The sequence below is a fragment of the Odontomachus brunneus genome, unplaced genomic scaffold, assembly GCF_010583005.1.
Source record: "Odontomachus brunneus isolate Ranch 3 - 2012 unplaced genomic scaffold, Obru_v1 Obru_scaffold_154, whole genome shotgun sequence".
Lineage (NCBI taxonomy): Eukaryota > Metazoa > Arthropoda > Insecta > Hymenoptera > Formicidae > Odontomachus > Odontomachus brunneus.
Window position 1 is genome coordinate 47213 of NW_022639604.1, and position 1920 is coordinate 49132.

Consider the following 1920-nt stretch of genomic DNA (forward strand, 5'->3'; position numbering starts at 1 on the left):
ATCTTCGCAATTTTGGCATATTTTCTTACATTTCTTTAAAGACATAAAAGAACTACGTATTGTATTTATAAAATCGCCAATACTCGAATCCAAATATCTAGGGTCTGTATGCTCTATGTGCAGACGTGATGGACAGAAACTTCATGTTACATATGTACCAGAGCCGTACAACGATTACGTACACTTAGAGTCTTTTGAGCAACCAAATGTGATTGTACTACTTGAAACAGAAACTGTTTTCGTAAGAACATGGTTTAAATCTATAAAAGCAGTAGTAGCGCAAAATTGTCCGTTACTTTTAACCGCAGATTCGAAAAGTACAGTAGAAGGGAATGTAGATAAAATACAAGAAGAAACGGGTATAAGCAGAAGACGATTGTACAGAAAAAATAAATTCCGCAGTTGTACACCATATAGAAACTATATAACTGGAGGATTTTTTTACCGAAATGCACATTTTATAATGTATTCATGAATTCAAATCACGTGACCGACCCTGTCCATGGCTAAAAGTAATGTGTTATTTGATCATAATTTCATTTTAATGTAGATTTGATGACACTATATTTTTAATAGAATTCAGGAATAGATAATAGTTTTCTTATAGAGGGACATATTCAGGCACAAGTGAATAGTATTTAATTTCTAATTCTTTCAAAATACGTATACCATGTTATATATGAAATAACAGAATGATTATCGCATACATAATGTCTTAAAATTTTACAATTTGTCGTATGTTATTCCGTGGTTATAGGTATTACATTCAGCTACTATCATTCCATAATGAGTTTTATGTAATTATCTCGTAAATTCTTCCTTTATCGACTGCGTGTTCTGCTAATGATTTGTAATAGGAATAATTGTAAAACATTTTATATAAGTTATACTTTTATGCTGTACCTTGTAATCAGTATAAGTCGTTGCATCTGTTATAATTTTTACTTTTTAAATAGACAAAATATATTAAAAACAGAAAAACAATCTTGGAAATATTAGTGCCTTACGAATTTTCACGTTTTATTGTAAACTAAATACAAGTGTAATCATAATCGCCAATGAAATATAGTTTTTTTTAATAGTATACATTCGTTAGTAAATAAATATTATGTTTCACCCTCCTGCTTTTGTAAAGAGATAGCATGTATAAATTTTGCCTTAATACGTTCTGAGCACTTTTCTGATACATTCCTGCATATATCCTATAATCTATTAAATCATAAAGGTTAATTTTACGTTATCGCTGAAAAAGTAATTCTTTCATTGTTTGGCTATCGGCTATGTTCTAAAACGTATCTGGGTAAAAATTGTTCATTCTGTTCAAACAAAGTATATATATGATTGCATAATATTAACCGTTATATATCGCATTATTTTCCACGATTAGCGCTAAGTATAGCATAAAATAGCTTTTTGAACATATTATATAGTTATGAGCATCATTTTACAACTAGAAATACTGAGAAAAAGTACATTTCAATGTTTATTTTTGGGATATAAAGTATATTGTGTAACACATTTGTGTATAGGAATAAACTTTATTTTACAGAAATAAATTTTATATCATGCAAATATATTTTTAAATATTTGTTTTAAGTGCCTCCGCAAACTAGTCAGAGCTAATTGGCATCACTTCTTTGTTTATGCTTGTTTGAGTTAAATAAGTTATGCTGTACCCTTATAGAAATATCATACTAAGAATCATTGATAATTACTTACTATCCAGTATTTTTAATACTGAAAATAAGTAATTATCAATGATTCTTAGTATGATATTTCTATAAGGGTAGTTAGTGGAAAGAATGGGTGATCACCGAATGATGGTATTACGACGTACAATGTTCGCTTTTAACGTATCGCTAAAAATCTCCAAGATGAAATTTTAGCACAATTTTTCACATGAACCACTTAACCTTTGTA

The 1920-nt window shown here is 28.9% G+C and overlaps 1 protein-coding gene across 1 annotated transcript in view; it reads left to right on the forward strand.

Moving 5' to 3' along the window:
* LOC116850761 overlaps nt 1-1084 on the forward strand; it is a 3026-nt gene extending 1942 nt beyond the window's left edge. The window contains exon 2 of the mRNA XM_032829398.1: nt 30-1084. Coding sequence (XP_032685289.1) covers nt 30-475 — 446 coding nt within the window. The 3' untranslated portion in view covers nt 476-1084. The remainder of the gene's footprint in view (nt 1-29) is intronic.
* Nucleotides 1085-1920: the final 836 nt, after the last annotated feature.